Genomic DNA, 19,109 nt, shown 5'->3' with positions numbered 1-19,109 from the left:
GACCTGAAGGACACCGACGGGTGAGCATGTACGGTTTGTTTTTTTACGTTTACGCTTGTAACCAGGGTAAACATCGGGTTACTAAGCGCGGCCCTGCGCTTAGTTACCCGATGTTTACCCTGGTTACAAGCGAAGACATCGCTGGATCGCTGTCACACACAACGATCCAGCGATGTCAGCGGGTGATCAAGCGACGAAAGAAAGTTCCATACGATCTGCTACGACGTACGATTCTCAGCAGGATCCCTGATCGCTGCTGCGTGTCAGACACTGCGATATCGTAACGATATCGCTAGAACGTCACGAATCGTAACGTCGTAGCGATGGAAATTTCAATGTGTGACGGTACCCTAAGATTGCTTCACTCCCTCCTCACAGGGATTGTGATTGCGCCATAGATCTGATTCCTGGCAGTAAATTTCCAAAGGGTCGTTTGTTTAACCTATCTGTACCTGAACATGCTGCTATGCGCGAGTATATTAAGGAGTCCCTGGAAAAGGGACATATTCGTCCTTCTTCATCACCTTTAGGAGCCGGTTTTTTCTTTGTCTCTAAAAAGGATGGCTCTCTGAGGCCTTGTATTGATTATCGACTCCTGAATAAAATTACAGTCAAATATCAGTATCCGTTGCCTTTGCTGACTGATTTGTTTGCTCGCATAAGGGGGGCTAAGTGGTTCTCTAAGATTGATCTTCATGGGGCGTATAATTTGGTGCGAATTAAGCAGGGGGATGAGTGGAAAACCGCATTTAATACGCCTGAGGGCCATTTTGAGTATTTGGTAATGCCTTTCGGCCTTTCTAATGCACCTTCTGTCTTTCAGTCCTTAATGCATGATATTTTCCGTGATTATTTGGATAAATTTATGATAGTGTACTTGGATGATATTTTGATTTTTTCTGATGACTGGGAGTCTCATGTTCAGCAGGTCAGGAGGGTTTTTCAGGTTTTGCGGGAGAATTCTTTGTGTGTAAAGGGTTCAAAGTGTGTTTTTGGGGTTCAAAAAATTTCCTTTTTGGGGTACATTTTTTCCCCTTCTTCTATTGAGATGGACCCTGTCAAGGTTCGGGCTATTTACGACTGGACGCAGCCTACTTCTCTGAAGAGTCTCCAGAAATTCTTGGACTTTGCTAATTTTTATCGTCGATTTATAGCTGGTTTTTCTGGCGTTGCTAAACCTCTGTCGGATTTGACTAAAAAGGGTGCTGATGTTGCCAATTGGTCCCCTGCTGCCGTGGAGGCCTTTCGGGAGCTTAAGCGCCGCTTTTTGTCTGCCCCTGTGTTGCGCCAGCCTGATGTTTCCCTTCCCTTTCAGGTTGAGGTCGATGCTTCCGAGATTGGAGCGGGGGCGGTTTTGTCGCAGAAAAGTCCCGACTGCTCAGTGATGAGACCTTGTGCGTTCTTTTCGCGAAAATTTTCGGCCGCTGAGCGAAACTATGATGTTGGTAATCGGGAGCTTTTGGCCATGAAGTGGGCATTTGAGGAGTGGCGTCATTGGCTTGAGGGTGCCAAACATCAGGTGGTAGTTTTGACTGATCACAAGAATTTAATTTATTTGGAGTCTGCCAGGCGCCTGAATCCTAGACATGCACGTTGGTCGTTGTTCTTTTCCCGGTTTAATTTTGTGGTCTCGTACTTACCGGGTTCTAGGAATGTGAAGGCAGATGCTCTTTCTAGGAGTTTTGAGCCTGACTCTCCTGGGAATTCTGAACCTGCTGGTGTCCTTAAGGATGGAGTGGTTTTGTCTGCTGTCTCTCCTGATTTGCGATGTGCTTTGCAAGAATTTCAGGCGGATAGACCTGATCGTTGTCCGTCTGGTAGACTGTTTGTTCCTGACGAGTGGACCACTAGAGTCATCTCGGAAGTTCATTCTTCTACTCTGGCAGGTCATCCGGGAATTTTTGGCACCAGAGATTTGGTGGCTAGATCCTTCTGGTGGCCTTCCCTGTCTCGAGATGTGCGTGTTTTTGTGCAGTCTTGCGATGTGTGTGCTCGGGCCAAGCCTTGTTGTTCTAGGGCTAGTGGGTTGTTGTTGCCCTTGCCTATTCCGAAGAGGCCTTGGACGCACATCTCTATTGACTTTATCTCGGACCTCCCTGTTTCTCAGAAGATGTCTGTCATCTGGGTGGTGTGTGACCGTTTTTCTAAAATGGTTCATTTGGTGCCATTGCCTAAGTTGCCTTCCTCATCTGAGTTGGTCCCTCTGTTTTTTCAAAATGTGGTTCGCCTGCATGGTATTCCGGAAAACATCGTTTCTGACAGGGGTACCCAGTTCGTGTCTAGATTTTGGCGGGCAGTCTGTGCCAGGTTGGGCATTGATTTGTCTTTTTCGTCTGCATTCCATCCTCAGACCAATGGCCAGACGGAACGAACTAATCAAACTTTGGAGACTTATTTGAGGTGTTTTGTGTCTGCGGATCAGGATGATTGGGTTGCCTTTCTGCCGTTGGCGGAGTTTGCTCTTAATAATCGGGCTAGTTCTGCCACTTTGGTTTCTCCTTTCTTTTGCAATTCAGGGTTTCATCCGCGTTTTTCATCTGGTCAGGTTGAATCTTCGGATTGTCCTGGAGTGGATGCGGTAGTGGATCGGTTGCATCAGATTTGGGGACAAGTGGTGGATAATTTGGAATTGTCCCAGGAGAGGACTCAGCAGTTTGCTAACCGCCGTCGTCGTGTTGGCCCCCACCTTCGTGTTGGGGACTTGGTGTGGTTGTCTTCCCGTTTTGTCCCTATGAGGGTTTCTTCTCCTAAATTTAAGCCTCGGTTCATCGGTCCTTATAGGATTTTGGAGATTCTTAACCCTGTCTCCTTTCGTTTGGACCTCCCGGCATCTTTCGCTATCCATAATGTGTTCCATCGGTCGCTGTTGCGGAGATATGAGGTACCGGTGGTTCCTTCTACTGAACCTCCTGCTCCTGTGCTGGTGGAGGGTGAATTGGAGTACGTGGTAGAAAAGATCTTGGACTCCCGTATTTCCAGACGGAGACTTCAATATCTGGTTAAATGGAAGGGCTATGGTCAGGAAGATAATTCTTGGGTAACTGCCTCTGATGTTCATGCCTCGGATTTGGTTCGTGCCTTTCATAGGGCTCATCCAGATCGCCCTGGCGGTTCTTGTGAGGGTTCGGTGCCCCCTCCTTAAGGGGAGGGTACTGTTGTGTATCCGCTTTTTGGGCTCCCCTGGTGGTTGCTGGTGGTACTGGTGACTTGTTTGCACTTTGCTGCTTCTGTTCACCTGCTTCCATCAGCGTTTGGGAGTTTCCTATTTAGCCTTGCTCTCCAGTCATTTCCTTGCCGGTCATCATTGTAACCAGAGCTCGTTTGTTATTTATATGTTTCTTACGTTCCCTTGCCATTGGGAACCATGACAGTTAGGGTTAAGGTTGGGGCTAAAGTTAGGGTTAGGGTTGGGGTTATGGTTAGGGTTAGGGCTAGGGCTAGGGTTAGGGTTGGGGCTAAACTTAGGGTTAGGGTTGGGGCTAAAGTTAGGGTTGGGGCTATGGTTAGGGTTGCGGCTAAAGTTAGGGTTAGGGTTGCGGCTAAAGATAGGGTTAGAGTTGGGATTAGGGTTGGGATTAGGGTTTGGATTAGGGTTAGGGTTGGCATTAGGATTACGTTTGGGATTAGGATTAGGTTTAGGATTAGGGTTAAGCTTAGGGTTGGGAATAGGGGTGTATTGGGATTAGGGTTAGGTTTGAGGTTAGGGTTGAGATTAGGATTAGGGGTGTGTTGGGTTTAGGGTTTTGATTAGGGTTATGGTTAAGGTTGTGATTAGGATTATGGATCAGTTTGGGATTAGGGTTAGGGGTGTGTTGGGGTTAGGGTTGGAGTTAGAATTGGGGGGTTTCAACTGTTTAGGTACATCAGGGGGTCTCCAAGCGAGACAGCCAATTTTGCGCTCAAAAAGTCAAATGCTGCTCTCTCCCTTCTGAGCTCTGCCGTGCTCCCAAACAGTGGGTTACCCACACATATGGGGCATCAGCGTACTAAGTACTAGTTGGACAACAATCTTTGGGATCCAGATTCTCCTGTTACCCTTGCAAATATAAAAAAATTGGGGGCTAAAAAATCATTTTTGTGGAAAAAAAAGGATTTTTTATTTTCACGGCTCTGCGTCAAACTTCTGTGAAGCACTTGGGTGTTCAAAATGCTCACCACACATCTAGATAAGTTCCTTGGGGTCCAAAATGGGGTCACTTGTAGGGGATTTCTACTGTTTAGGTACATCAGGGTCTCTGCAAATGCAATATAACGCCCGCGGACCATTCTATCAAAGTCTGCATTTCAAAATGGTTCTCCTTCCCTTCTGAGCTCTGCCATGCACCCAAACAGTGGTCCCCCCACATATGGGCTATCAGCGTACTCAGGATAAATTGCCCAATAAATTTTGAGGTCCAATTTTTCCTGTTACCCTTGTGAAAGTAAAAATTTGAAAAGATAATTTTTGCGGAAAAAATATGATTTTATATTTTCATGGCTCTACATTAAAAACTTCTGTGAAGCAGTTGGGGGTTCATAGTGCTCAAGACACATCTATATAAGCTTTTGGGGGGGTCTAGTTTCCAAAATGGGGTCACTTTTGGGGGGTTTCTTCTGTTTAGGTACATCAGGAGCTCTGCAAACGCAACATAACGTCCGCAGACAATTCTATCAAAGTCTGCATTCCAAAAGAGCGCTCCTTCCCTTCCGAGCTCTGCCATGCGCCCAAACAGTGGTCCCCCCACATATGGGGTATCAGGGTACTCAGGATAAATTGCCCAATAAATTTTGTGGTCCAATTTCTCATGTTATCCTTGAAAAAATTGAAAAATTGCGAGTTAAAAAATAATTTTTGAGGAAAAAAAAGGATTGTTTATTTTGACGGCTCTATGTTATAAATTTCTGTGAAGCACTTAGTGATTCAAAGTGCTCACCACACTTCTAGTTAAGTTTCATAATGGCTCTAATTTCCAAAATGGTGTCACTTGTGGGGGGTTTCCACTGTTTAGGCACATCAGGGGCTCTCCAAACGCGACATGGCGTCCGATCTCAATTCCAACCAATTCTGCTTTGAAAAAGTCAAACGGAACTCCTTCTCTTCCACGCTCTGCCATGCACCCAAACTGTGGTTTACCCCCACCTATGGGGTATCAGCGTACTCAGGACAAACTGCACAACAACTTTCATTGTCTAATTTCTCCTGTTACCCATGTGAAAAAAAAAATTGGGGGGCAAAAAAGATCATTTTTGTAGAAAAAATGTGATTTTTTATTTTCACGGTTCAACGTTATAAAGTTCTGTGAAGCATCTGGGGGTTTAAAGTGCTCACCACTCATCTAGAAAGGTTCCTTATAGGGTCTAGTTTCCAAAATGGTTTCACTTGTGTTTTTTTTTACTGTTTAAGCACATCAGGGGCTCTCCAAACGCAACATGGCGTCCGATCTCAATTCCAGCCAATTCTGCATTGAAAATGTCAAACGGTGCTCCTTCTCTTCCAAGCCCTACCGTGCGCCCAAACAGTGGTTTACCCACACATATAGGGTATTGACATACTCAGGACAAATTGCACAACAACTTTATTGGCCAAATATTTCCTGTTGCCCTTATGTAAATAAAAATTTGGGGGCTAAAATTCATTTTTGTAGAAAAAAATATATTTTTTTATTTTCACAGCTCTATGTTATAAACTTCTGTGAAGCACCTGGGGGTTTAAAGTGCTCACCACTCATCTAGAAAGGTTCCATATAGGGTCTAGTTTCTAAAATGGTGTCACTTGTGGGGGGTTTCCACTGTTTAGGCACATCAGGGGATCTCCAAACGCGACATGGCATCCGATCTCAATTCCAGTCAATTCTGCATTGATAAAGTCAAGCTGCGTTCCTTCTCTTCCAAGCTCTGCCATGTACCTAAACAGTGGTTTACCCCCATATATCAGGTATTGGCGTATTCAGTAGAAATTGTACAACAAATTTTGTGGTTCGTTTTCTCTTTTTACACTTGTGAAAATAAAAAAATTGGTTCTGAAGTAAAATGTTTGCAAAAAAAAGTAAAATGTTCATTTTTTCCTTCCACATTGTTTCAGTTCCTGTGAAGCATGTAAATGGTTAATAAACTTCTTCAATGTGGTTTTGAGCACCTTGAGGGGTGTAGTTTTTAGAATGGTGTCAAGTTTGGGTATTTTCTGTTATATACACCCCTCAAAGTGACTTTAAATGTGATATGGTCCCAAAAAAATATGGTTTTGTGAATTTTGTTGTAAAAATGAGAAATCGCTGGTCAACTTTTAACCCTTATAACTTCCTAATAAAACAAATTTGTTTCCAAAATTGCGCTGATGTAAATTAGACATGTGGGAAACGTTTTGTATTAACTATTTTGTGTGACATATCTCTCTAATTTAAGGGCATAAAAATTCAAAGCTTGAAAATTGCAAAATGTTAAACATTTTCGCCATGCCATGTACACACAATTTCTGTGCTCTTGCATTCACAAGGTTGCACACAAATCAACCCACAAATCCCTAGTATTGTTTGTGACACACACAATATTAAGCAGGACAGTCACAGAGAAAAGTAACTATACAGTATTTTTTAAGAATTTCCTCCTTCCCAAAAAATGTGGCAACCAAAAAATGGTAAATAAGTGTGAAAATACCATCAGCGCTAGCAGACGTGGTACTAATACTGCAAGCATGTACATCAAAATAAACTATTTTAACAGCGTTGCAAAAATAGTCAAACTTTTCACGACACCAACATTTTGTGAGTCAGACAGAGTTAAATGTTTTTCTCTTTCTGAAATATCAGTGACTTGTTCTGCACCTGCAAAAATATCTGATTGAAATACAGCAGCGCTAAAACCACACTGATCTTTTAAGCAGTCTCTATCTAGCTTTCCCTTCCGGGCATTGCCTCCAAGAATTTAGCTGCTATTTTATCTCTCTCACTTTGAATGAAATGTTTATTCTTCTCTTGTCCTCATACACCAATCTTCCTGACTGCTGACCTTATCCACTGTCTGTGTACCGTATCTTCAGTAGTTCGGAGTGGACTATTCTGATAAAATGTAACTTTCATTAGGTAATTTAAAATATATTATTAACATATCCACAGTGCTACAGACACTGAAACAGGCTGAACTGCCTCTCTACGCCAGTGATAATTAAACAGTCCCCCATTATATCTAAAAGACTCTTTTGCATTAGTATTTTAGCTGGTCATATAATTAGAGATGGCATATGTTGTGACATGGAATTGTGTGCCATTCATATGCTGTAACATGGTATTGTGGGTAATTTGAATACTGTAATATGGCATTTTGGGCCATTCATATCCTGTAACATGGTATTGTGGGCCATTAATGTACTGTAACATGGTATTGTGGGCCTTTTATATGTTAAAACATGGTATTGTGGGTAATTTATATACTGTAATATGGTATTTTGGGCCATCTATATACTGTAACATGGTATTGTGGGCCATTCATATACTGTAACATGGCATTTTGGGCCATTAATGTGCTGTAACATGATATTGTGGCAATTCATATCCGGTAACTTGGTACTGAGAGTAGTTTATGTACTGTAACATGGTATTGTTGGCCATTCATATACTGTAACATGGTATTGTGGGCCATTCATGTACTGTAACATGGTATTGTGGGCCATTCATGTACTGTAACATGGTATTGTGGGCCATTCATGTACTGTAACATTGTATTTTGGGCAATTTGTGTACTGTAACATGTTATTGTGGGCAATTCATATACTGTACCATAGTATTGTAGGCAATTCATATCCGGTAACTTGGAACTGGGGGCCAATCATATGCTGTAACATGGCATTTTGGGACATTCATGTGCTGTAACATGGTATTGTGGGCCATTCATGTACTGTAACATGGTATTGCGGGCTATTCATATTCAAAAACATGGTTCCAGCATCGGACTGGAGCACCTTGAGCCCACCAGAGAAAATTATTCTTGGGACCCACTATGTAGCTACATAGAAATAAATACAAGACCACCAATTGTGCAGTAAAACGTGCTATCAGGAGGATATAATATAAAGTAGTACATGTCTTAATTATGCAGCAGCGGTTGGGTAGTCCCCCTCAGAGTATATAAAGCAACCCCCTCATATAGTATAAGGTAGCCCCCTCACAGAATATAATGCAGCCCTCACATAGAATACAATGTAGCCCCCTCATAGCATATAATGCAGCCCCTCGTAGAATATAATGTAGCCCCCATGGAATATAATGCAACCAGCCTCAGAGTATAATGAAGCCCCCCTTAAGGTAAAATGTATAATTTATTCAATGCTCTGTTCTAGAACCCCTAAACTTCTCCATCTACACCTTCGGCCTTGGACAGTTCATAGAATCCCACGGAATGCAGTACCATCTTTACGCCGGTGACACGCAGATCTACCTATCCGGACCTGATCTCACCTCCTTACTTACCAAAATCCCACACTGTCTGTCTGCTATTTCAGCCTTCTTTTCTGCTCGTTTTCTAAAACTGAACACGGACAAAACAGAATTCATCATCTTTCCCCATCTCATTCTACCCCTTCACCAGACCTATCCATCAATGTGAATGGCTGCTCACATTCCCCAGTCCCACATGCCAGGTGCCTCGGGGTGATCCTCGACTCCGCCCTCTCTTTCAAGCCACATATCCAAGCCCTTGCCTCCTCCAGCCATCTCAAACTCAAAGCTATTTCCTGGATCCACGCATTCCTTGACCGCACCACCACAAAAAAACTAGTGCATGCCCTTATCATCTCCCGCCTTGACTACTGCAACCTCCTACTCTCTGGACTCCCCTCTAGCACTCTGGCACCACTCCAATCCATCCTACACTCTGCTGCCAGACTAATCTACCTGTCTCCCTTCTATTCCCCAGCCTCTCCCCTATGCCAAGCCCTTCACTGGCTTCCTATTGCCCAGAGACTCCAGTTCAAAACCCTCACAATGACATACATAGCCATCCACAACCTATCTCCTCCATACATCTGTGACACGGTCTCCCGCTACCCACCGACACGCAACTTCCGATCCTCTTAAGATCTCCTTCTCTAGTCCCCTCTCATCTCTTCTTCCTACAATCGCATCAAAGACTTCTCCCGTGCTTCCCCCATACTCTGGAACTCTCTACCCCAACACATCAGACTCTCGCCTTCCATAGAAACCTTCAAAAAGAACCTGAAGACTCACCTCTTCCGACAAGCCTACAGCCTGCAGTGATCCTCAACCTACTGAACTGCCGCACAACCAGCTCTACCCTCTCCTAGTGTATTCTTACATATCCACTGCAGACTGTGAGCCCTCACAGGCAGGGTCCTCCCTCCTTATGTACCTGTGTGCCTTGTTTTTTGCTCATGTTTAATGTATTTGTCTATATTTGCCCTGAATTCACATGTAAAGTGCCATGGAATAAATGGCGCTATAAAAATTTATAATAATAATAATAATGTAGTCCCCTTAGAATATAGTGCAACCCCCTCATAAGATATATTGCAGCCTCCCATAGAATATAATGTAGCACCATCATAGGGTATAATAGTATAATGCAGCCCCTTCAAACAGTATAATACAGCCCCGCACAGAATATAATATAGCCTCTTAGGGTATCATTTTGCCCCACCATAGGGTATCATGCTGCCCCACCCCAAAGGGTATCATGCATCCCCCCTCCACAGGGTATCATGCTGCCCCCTCCATTAGGGTATCATGCTGCCCCCTCCAATATGTTATTATGCTGCCCCCTCCTTAGGATATCGTGCAGCTCCCTCCCCACAGGGCATCATGCAGCTCCCTCCCCATAGGGTAGCATATGCAGCTCCCTCCTCATAGAGTATCATGCAGCTACCTCTCCATAGGGTTTCATGCTGCACCCCTCCATAGAGTATCATGTAGCACCCTCTACATAGAGTTTCATGCAGCTCCCTCACCATAGGGTATCATGCTGCCCCCTCCATACACCCATACAACCATTGAGATAAGGACTGGTTTCAGCCGGAGTTGTGACAGTTGAAAAAGGGTGTGGGGCCAGTGTAGTGGCAGGGAGAGTGCCTTCCTGAGGTAATTTTCAGTTAGTGGGAGGAGCTAGAGCAGAGTGAGAGGAAATGTTCTAGAAGGTTTCCAGTTGTGAATAAGACAGCGATCAGAGAACATTAGAATGGTGACATGTCTGTCTTCGTGACTGGTGTGATCTGGGCAGTTGGAATGGTCAGCAGTTAGGCCTTTGGGAACTCCCGTGATGTCTAGGACCTACAGTCCGACAAGGATTAGAAGCGTAATCCTGTAATTTTGCCCAAGGTAGGGGAAAGTGGACGGGGAGCACTGGGGATCAGCTAGGCCAACAATCCAAAACACTGTGGGAATGGAGATCATGGTACGAGATGATGTGTTTTCAGGAATGACCAGGGACAGCTTAGAAGGTGAAACATCTGTGACATGTGAAGACTGTTGGACGATATTGTGGGCCAATCATGTACTATAACATGGTATTGTGGGCCATTCATATGCTGTAACTTGGTTTGGGTAGATGCACAGATTAGATACTGGAAAAAACATTTTGACAGTTAGGGTGATCAATGAGTGGAACAGGCTGCCATGACAGGTGGTGAGTTCTCATTCAATGGAAGTCTTCAAACAGAGGCTGGACAGACACCTGTCTAGGATGATTTAGTGAATCCTGCTTTGAGCAGAGGGTTGGACCAGCTGACCCAATAGGTCCCTTCAAAACTCTACCATTCTATGGTATTGTGGGACATTCATATGCTCTAACATGTTATTGAGGGCAATTCAGGTGCTATAACATGGTAATATTGGCCATTCATATGCTGAGCATGGTACTGAGGGCCATTCATGTAATGTAACATGGTATTGTGGGCCATTTATATGCTGTAACATGGTATTGAGGGCCATTCATGTAATCTAACATGGTATTGAGGGCCATTCATAGGCTGTGACAGGGTATTGTAGGCTATTCATATGCTGTAACATGGTATTGAGGGACATTCATGTTATCTAACATGGTATTGAGGGCCATTCATGTAATCTAACATGGTATTGAGGGCCATTCATAGGCTGTGACAGGGTATTGTAGGCCATTCATATGCTGTAACATGGTATTGAGGGACATTCAAGTTATCTAACATGGTATTGAGGGCCATTCATATGCTGTAACAGGGTATTGAAGGCCATTCATGTGTTATAACATGATATTGTGGGCAAATTACATGCGACAACATGGTATTGTGGGCCATTCTAATACTGTAACATGGTATTGTGGGCCATTCATGTAATGTAACAAGATATTGTGGGTCCTTCCTATGCTGTAACATGGTATTGTGGGCCATTCATGTACTATAACATGGTGTTGTGGGCCATTCATGTGATGTAACATGATATTGTGGGTCCTTCATATGCTGTAACAGGGTATTGTGGGCAATTCATATGCTGTAACCTGGTATTGTGGGCCTTCCATGTAATGTAACATGGTACTGTGGGCCATTCATATACTGTAACCTTGTATGGAGAGCCATTCATATGCTGTAACATGGTATTGTGGGCCATTCATATACTGTTAGATGGTATTGTGGGCCGTTCATGTAATGTAACATGGTATTGTGGGCCATTCGTTTACTGTAACATGCTATTGAGGGCCATTCGTATACTGTAACCTCGTATGGAGAGCCATTCATGGGCTATAACATGGTATTGTGGGCCATTCGTATACTGTAACCTTGTATGGAGAGCCATTCATGGGCTATAACATGGTATTGTGGGCCATTCATGTAATGTAACATGGTATTGTGGGCCCTTCATATGCTGTAACATGATATTGTGGGCCGTTCATGTAATGTAACATGGTATTGTGGGCCGTCCATGTAATGAAACATGATATTGTGGGCCCTTCACGTAATGTAAAATGATATTGTGGGCCCTTCCTATGCTGTAAGATGGTATTGTGGGTCATTCATATAATGTAACATGATATTGTGGGCCATTCAAATACTGTAACATGATATTGTGGCCTTTCATGTAATGTAACATGATATTATGGGCCAATCATATGCTGTAACATGGTATTGTAACCATTCGTGTAATGTAACTTGATATTGTGGGCCTTTCATATGCTGTAACATGGTATTGTGGACCTTTCATATGCTGTAGAATAGTATTTTGGGCCATTCACATCCATTTTCATATTGTAATGTTGGCTGTACATTATTCATGTGCTGCTTTTTATATGGAGAAATGTTAATTGACTATCTTAACTGTAGCTGATGATTTTAATACTTACAACAAGGTGGAGCGCAAAGTAAGGCCTGAGAAATTGGTACGTTTAAAGGGTTTTAAGTATTCAGCATCCTGTAACCATGGCTGCAGTGCCGCCTCCGATGACACGTGCACGCGTGACGAACCCTGGGATGAATCAGATTGGCTGCCTGTTAGGCGCCCTCAGATTGTTGGATGACTAGTTTTTCACTTTAGGGAAGGCAGTTGTTTGTTAAAGACTGGCATCTGTGCCACAGCGCATGGCTCATCCCATGGTCAAAATCACACACTCTGGTGTGAACTATAACAATGCTAAATACAGTCTCCTGCTGTCACAGGGTGGGCAAAATGCATAGAGACAGAGGATAGGCAGGGATTTAGTATGGTGATAATGTTACATCTGTGTTGCCACAGAGTATTTTGCCATGCTCAAAATGCGCCTGGTTCTATTAATTCTTTCCCTATGTTCCCCTGACCTTCCTTCTTTAAGGACACAGTTTCACCAATATCCCTTGCAATATACTATTGTTTTTACGTACTTGGAATTAAGAAACCTGATGTTTTGCCAGCAAGTGGGCATTCTGTAAGCTGGATCAAATTTTATCTTCTCTCAGGCCAAAGAGACAGACAAAAATCAACAGGCTATTCGGACTTCACACCAATGAATTCCCTCATAAAAATATGGATGTCTTATAATAGTCAATGCATAATAATTTCATATTAGTATCTGGTAGTAAATAAACCCTTCATATACTGAAACTAGAAGTTGGATCACAGAGAGATAATATTTAAAGGGAACTTGTCACCCCAAAAATTGTATCTGTGCTAAGCCCACCGGCATCAGGGGCTTATCTACAGCATTCTGTAATGCTGTAGATAAGCCCCCGATGTCACCTGAAAGATGAGAAAAAGAGGTTAGATTATACTCATCCAGGGGCGGTCCTGGTGAGGTCCGGGTCCAATGGGTGTTGCGGTCCGGTCCGGGGCCTCCCATCTTCTTGCGATGACGTCCTCTTCTTGTCTTCACATCGCGGCTCCGGCGCAGGTATACTTTGTCTGCCCTGTTGAGGGCAGAGCAAAGTACTGCAGTGTGCAGGCGCCAGGAAAGGTCAGAGAGGCTCAGCGCCTGCGCACTGCAGTACTTTGCTCTGCACATAACAGGGCAGACAAGTCTGCCTGCGCCGGAGCTGCGGCAAAAAGACAAGAAGAGGACGTCATCGAATGAAGATAGGAAGCGCCGGACCCGGACCGCGAAGCCCATTGGACCTCCCCCGGCTGAGTATAGTCACAGACTCCCTTTAATATCTGACTGATAAATTAGGGTTGCTACATATGTTATTACTAGTAATGAGCAAGCATGCTCGGTAATGGTCGGTGCTCACCTGAGCATCGCAATACTTGCGGTGCTTGGCCAGCGGCGAGCATTTCTCGGGTCCCTGTTCTGCATGTTTGGCGCTCTTAAGAGAGCCAATTAACATGCAGGGATTGTCTGCCACGTACTTTAATGCCGCAGCCATGTTGGGTGTGGCATTAAACAGTGGCTGGCCGCACAGTGTCATCAGGTCTATATCAGACCTGGCTCCGCTCTGCTCATCACACAGCTCCGGAATCAGCCAGTGTAGGGACAGCTGCTGCCAAGATAGGTAGATAATTATAATAGTACTAGATGGCAGCCCGATTCTAAAGAATCGGGAGTCTAGAATCCATATATACTTTATTTATTCAAATGTAAGAATAATACAATTAATAAATAATAGTAAGAAAGAACAAAAATGGCTGCACTCACCAGCTCTTGACAATTCTTGACAGTACGGCACATTTCTGATTGGTCGCTCGCGGCAGGCGGCAACCAATCAGAAAAGTGCCGCGCACCACGAAGGCATATATCTTTGTCCACCCTGAGCGGGTGTAGGACGCTGGTGACGTCACTTATCTCCGGACATTATCTCCGGACAAAGCCACGGAAGTTGGCACAAATTGCCGGAAGTAGTATTCTAGGCAATTATATATTAGATTTTAATGTTATCAGTGTTTACCTTTGAACGTTTATATTGTATTGTCCTGTCACCAGCCATGTGTACGATTATCGGCCGAAAGCCTCTCTGGAACCAATAATCACCCCATGTAAAGGTATCTTTATAAGTTAAAGATTCAGAATACTATGACTTTTATCATATCCTGAACAGTCAAGTTTTTTATGAACCGTTAAGGTTTTCTGGTTGAAGTAAAAAAACTCTGAGTGTTTACAGTTTGAAACCATAAAATGTTGAAAAATTATGTCATTCTTGAGTATATCACTCAATGGTGCTCATAAACGTGTCAAATTTGATCTATAGTATACTTTAATATACGTTACTTTAATCTTTAATATACTTAAGAACAGGGCCCCAGACATCACACAGGGGGTCTGAAACACCGCACAGTGGTCCAAAATATCGCTGTGCTCTGCCTGGGGCCCCATATGCTGCCTGGGGCCCCTGTTGCCTGCCTGGGGCCCCATATGCTGCCTGGGGCCCCTGTGCTCTGCCTGGGGCCCCTGTGCTCTGCCTGGGGCCACTGTGCTCTGCCTGGGGCCCCATATGCTGCCTGGGGCCCCTGTGCTCTGCCTGGGGCCCCATATGCTGCCTGGGGCCCCTGTGCTCTGCCTGGGGCCCCTGTGCTCTGCCTGGGGCCCCATGTTCTGCCTGGGGCCCCTGTGCTCTGCCTGGGGCCACTGTGCTCTGCCTGGGGCCCCATATGCTGCCTGGGGCCCCTGTGCTCTGCCTGGGGCCCCATATGCTGCCTGGGGCCCCTGTGCTCTGCCTGGGGCCCCATAGGCTGCCTGGGGCCCCTGTGCTCTACCTGGGACCACTGTGCTCTGCCTGGGGCCCCATATGCTGCCTGGGGCCCCTGTGCTCTGCCTGGGGCCCCATGTTCTGCCTGGGGCCACTGTGCTCTGCCTGGGGCCCCATAGGCTGCCTGGGGCTTCTGTGCTCTGCCTGGGACCACTGTGCTCTGCCTGGGGCCTCATATGCTGCCTGGGGCCCCTGTGCTCTGCCTGGGGCCACTGTGCTCTGCCTGGGGCCCCATATGCTGCCTGGGGCCCCTGTGCTCTGCCTGGGGCCCCATATGCTGCCTGGGGCCCCTGTGCTCTGCCTGGGGCCCCTGTGCTCTGCCTGGGGCCCCATGTTCTGCCTGGGGCCACTGTGCTCTGCCTGGGGCCCCATAAGCTGCCTGGGGCCCCATGTTCTGCCTGGGGCCACTGTGCTCTGCATGGGGCCCCATAAGCTGCCTGGGGCCCCTGTGCTCTGCCTGGGACCACTGTGCTCTGCCTGGGGCCCCATATGCTGCCTGGGGCCCCTGTGCTCTGCCTGGGGCCACTGTGCTCTGCCTGGGGCCCCATATGCTGCCTGGGGCCACTGTGCTCTGCCTGGGGCCCCATATGCTGCCTGGGGCCCCTGTGCTCTGCCTGGGGCCCCATATGCTGCCTGGGGCCCCTGTGCTCTGCCTGGGGCCCCATGTTCTGCCTGGGGCCTCTGTGCTCTGCCTGGGGCCCCTGTGCTCTGCCTGGGGCCCCATGTTCTGCCTGGGGCTCCTGTGCTCTACCTGGGGCCACTGTGCTCTGCCTGGGGCCCCATATGCTGCCTGGGGCCCCTGTGCTCTGCCTGGGGCCTCATATGCTGCCTGGGGCCCCTGTGCTCTGCCTGGGGCCCCATATGCTGCCTGGGGCCCCTGTGCTCTGCCTGGGGCCCCATATGCTGCCTGGGGCCCCTGTGCTCTGCCTGGGGCCCCTGTGCTCTGCCTGGGGCCCCATGTTCTGCCTGGGGCCCCTGTGCTCTGCCTGGGGCCACTGTGCTCTGCCTGGGGCCCCATATGCTGCCTGGGGCCCCTGTGCTCTGCCTGGGGCCCCATATGCTGCCTGGGGCCCCTGTGCTCTGCCTGGGGCCCCTGTGCTCTGCCTGGGTCCCCATGTTCTGCCTGGGGCTCCTGTGCTCTACCTGGGGCCACTGTGCTCTGCCTGGGGCCCCATATGCTGCCTTGGGCCCCTGTGCTCTGCCTGGGGCCTCATATGCTGCCTGGGGCCCCTGTGCTCTGCCTGGGGCCACTGTGCTCTGCCTGGGTCCCCATAGGCTGCCTGGGGCCCCTGTGCTCTGCCTGGGACCACTGTGCTCTGCCTGGGGCCCCATATGCTGCCTGGGGCCCCTGTGCTCTGCCTGGGGCCACTGTGCTCTGCCTGGGGCCCCATATGCTGCCTGGGGCCCCTGTGCTCTGCCTGGGTGTAGGACACTGGTGACATCACTTATCTCCGGACATTAGCTCCGGACATTAGCTCCGGACATTATCTCCGGACATTAGCTCCGGACAAAGCCACGGAAGTTGGCACAAATTGCAGGAAGTAGTATTCTAGGCAATTATATATTAGATGGGCATTTCCTGAAGGAAATACATGGTGCTTGAACAGCGCTACCAGCTTTACAGCAGCACTTTTCACACACGGGACTGGGGGGCGCGCTTACTTTTGCACCCGGGGCTGGGGGCGCGCTTACTTTTGCACCCGGGGGCGCACTTACTTTTGCACCCGGGGGCGCACTTACTTTTGCACCCGGGGGCGCACTTACTTTTGCACCCGGGGGCAAACTTACTTTTGCACCCGGGGGCACACTTACTTTTGCACCCGGGGGTGCACTTACTTTTGGGGCCGCACTTACTTTTGGTGGGCGGGGCTCCTCGGCCTCCGATTTGGTTGGTGGGGCCCCTCGTCCTCCGATTTGGTGGGTGGGGACCCTCGGCCTCCGATTTGGTGGGCGGGGACCGGCCTCCGATTTGGTGGGCGGGGACCCTCGGCCTCCGATTTGGTGGGCGGGGACCCTCGACCTCCGATTTGGTGGGCGGGGACCCTCGGCCTCCGCTTTGGTGGGCGGGGCCCCTCGGCTCCGATTTGGTGGGCGGGGTCCCTCTGCCTCCGATTTGGTGGGCGGGGACCCTCGGCCTCCGCTTTGGTTGGCGGGGCCCCACGGCCTCCGATTTGGTGGACGGGGTCCCTCTGCCTCCGCTTTGATGGGCGGGGCCGCTCGGCCTTCGATTTGGTGGGCGGGGCTCCTCGGCCTCCGATTTGGTTGGTGGGGCACCTAGGCCTCCGATTTGGTGGGTGGGGACCCTCGGCCTCCGATTTGGTGGGCGGGGCCCCTCGGCCTCCGATTTGGTGGGCGGGGCCCCTCGGCCTCCGATTTGGTGGGTGGGGCCCCTCGGCCTCCGATTTGGTGGGCATGGACCCTCGGCCTCCGATTTGGTGGGCGGGGACCCTCGGCCTCCGATGTGGTGGGCGGGGCCCCTCGGCCTCCGCTTTGGTGGGCGGGGCCGCTCGGCCTTCGATTTGGTGGGCGGGGCTCCTCGGCCTCCGATTTGGTTGGCGGGGCCCCTCGGCCTCCGATTTGGTTGGCGGGGCCCCTCGGCCTCCGATTTGGTGGGCGGGGACCCTCGGCCTCCGATTTGGTGGGCGTGGACCCTCGGCCTCCGATTTGGTGGGCGGGGACCCTCGGCCTCCGATTTGGTGGTCGGGGACCCTCGGCCTCCGCTTTGGTGGGCGGGGCCCCTCGGCCTCCGATTTGGTGGGCGGGGTCCCTCTGCCTCCACTTTGGTGTGCGGGGACCCTCGGCCTCCGCTTTGGTGGGCGGTGCCCCTTGGCTTTCGATTTGGTGGGCGGGGCCCCTCGGCCTCCGATTTGGTTGGTGTGGACCCTCGGCCTCCGATTTGGTGGATGGGGACCCTCGGCCTCCAATTTGGTGGTCGGGGACCCTCGGCCTCCGATTTGGTGGGCGGGGACCCTCGGCCTCCGATTTGGTGGGCAGGGCCCATCGGCCTCCGATGTGGTGGGCGGGGCCCCTCGGCCTCTGATTTGGTGGGCGGGGACCCCTGGCCTCCGATTTGGTGGGCGGGGCCCCTCGGCCTCCGATTTGGTGGGCGGGGACCCTCGGCCTCCGATTTCGTGGGCGGGGACACTCGGCCTCCGATTTGGTGGGCGGGGTCCCTCTGCCTCCGATTTGGTGGGCGGGGACCCTCGGCCTCTGCTTTGGTTGGCGGGGCCCCACGGCCTCCGATTTGGTGGGCGGGGTCCCTCTGCCTCCGCTTTGTTGGGCGGGGCCGCTCGGCCTTCGATTTGGTGGGCGGGGCCCCTCGGCCTCCGATTTGGTAGGTGGGGCCCCTCGGCCTCCGATTTGGTGGGCGGGGACCCTCGGCCTCCAAATTGGTGGGCGGGGACCCTCGGCCTCCGATTTGGTGGGCGGGGAACCTCGGCCTCCGATTTGGTGGGCGGGGACCCTCGGCCTCCGATTTGGTGGGCGGGGCCCCTCGGCCTCCGATTTGGTGGGCGGGGCCCCTTGGCCTCCGCTTTGGTGGGCGGGGCCGCTCGGCCTTCGATTTGTTGGGCGGGGCTCCTCGGCCTTCGATTTGGTTGGCGGGGCCCCTCGGCCTCCGATTTGGTTGGCGGGGCCCCTTATCCTCTGATTTGGTGGGCGGGGACTCTCGACCTCCGATTTGGTGGGTGGGGACCCTCGGCCTCCGATTTGGTGGGCGGGGCCCCTCGGCCTCCGATTTGGTTGGCGGGGACCCTCGGCCTCCGATTTGGTGGGCGGGGCCCCTCGGCCTCCGATTTGGTGGGCGGGTCCCCTCGGCCTCCGATTTGGTGGGCGGGGCCCCTCGGCCTCCGATTTGGTTGGCGGGGCCCCTCGGCCTCCGATTTGGTGGATGGGGACCCTCGGCCTCCGATTTGGTGGGCGGGGCCCCTCGGCCTCTGATTTGGTTGGTGGGGCCCCTCGGCCTCCGATTTGGTGGGCGGGGCCCCTCGGCCTCCGATTTGGTGGG

At 49.5% G+C, this 19,109-nt stretch overlaps 1 protein-coding gene across 1 annotated transcript in view; it reads right to left on the bottom strand.

The window, feature by feature from the left end:
• Positions 1–19,109, bottom strand: part of LOC143797277 (antigen WC1.1-like) — a 326,210-nt gene that overhangs the window by 65,209 nt on the left and 241,892 nt on the right. The window contains exon 9 of the mRNA XM_077281061.1: positions 7,110–7,125. Coding sequence (XP_077137176.1) covers positions 7,110–7,125 — 16 coding nt within the window. The remainder of the gene's footprint in view (positions 1–7,109; positions 7,126–19,109) is intronic.

This window comes from Ranitomeya variabilis, chromosome 1 (genome assembly GCF_051348905.1).
Source record: "Ranitomeya variabilis isolate aRanVar5 chromosome 1, aRanVar5.hap1, whole genome shotgun sequence".
Taxonomy (NCBI): Eukaryota; Metazoa; Chordata; class Amphibia; order Anura; family Dendrobatidae; genus Ranitomeya; species Ranitomeya variabilis.
The sequence above is the reverse complement of the archived record's forward strand: the minus strand, read 5'-3'. Positions and strand labels throughout refer to the sequence as shown.